We start from the raw sequence: 442 nt of genomic DNA on the forward strand, positions 1-442 counted from the left end.
TGACCCCCTAGCTCTGGCCGGGAGCTCGGGCTGCTTCCAGCCCCGCGGCCCCCGGTACTCACGGGGCGGGTGCGATGCCGAGGTCCACGTCGATGCTCAGCCGCAGCCCGGCGTCGGGGATGAGCGACAGGGACAGCTCGGCGACACTGACGGAGTTAACCTGGTTCCTGCTGGAGCAGAAATCGAGGTGTCGGGAGAGCATCGGCGTGCGATCCCCGGCTGCTCTCACAGCGGGCAAACCCCAAAAGTTCGTGAGATCTGCCCAGCGCACGGACAAACCAGTGCCCCAAAGGAGGAGCCCATTTCTAAACCGCTCTGGCAAACAGCCGTCCTCATCTCCGGGAGGATTTCTGCCTGTGCTGCGGGGATATTCGCAGCGCCCCGGCCGCCCCCTGGTGCGGGACAGTGGCGCGGTGCCGCGGCCGGGAAGGGCAGAGCCATG

The 442-nt window shown here is 67.2% G+C and overlaps 1 protein-coding gene across 1 annotated transcript in view; it reads right to left on the bottom strand.

Moving 5' to 3' along the window:
* BPIFB2 (BPI fold containing family B member 2) overlaps nucleotides 1-202 on the bottom strand; it is a 4,591-nt gene extending 4,389 nt beyond the window's left edge. Inside the window, exon 1 of the mRNA XM_009640324.1 lies at nucleotides 63-202. Coding sequence (XP_009638619.1) covers nucleotides 63-202 — 140 coding nt within the window. The remainder of the gene's footprint in view (nucleotides 1-62) is intronic.
* Between the last annotated feature and the right edge of the window lie 240 nt (nucleotides 203-442).

The sequence above is a fragment of the Egretta garzetta genome, unplaced genomic scaffold, assembly GCF_000687185.1.
Source record: "Egretta garzetta isolate BGI_Z169 unplaced genomic scaffold, ASM68718v1 scaffold316, whole genome shotgun sequence".
In the NCBI taxonomy this organism is placed as follows: Eukaryota; Metazoa; Chordata; class Aves; order Pelecaniformes; family Ardeidae; genus Egretta; species Egretta garzetta.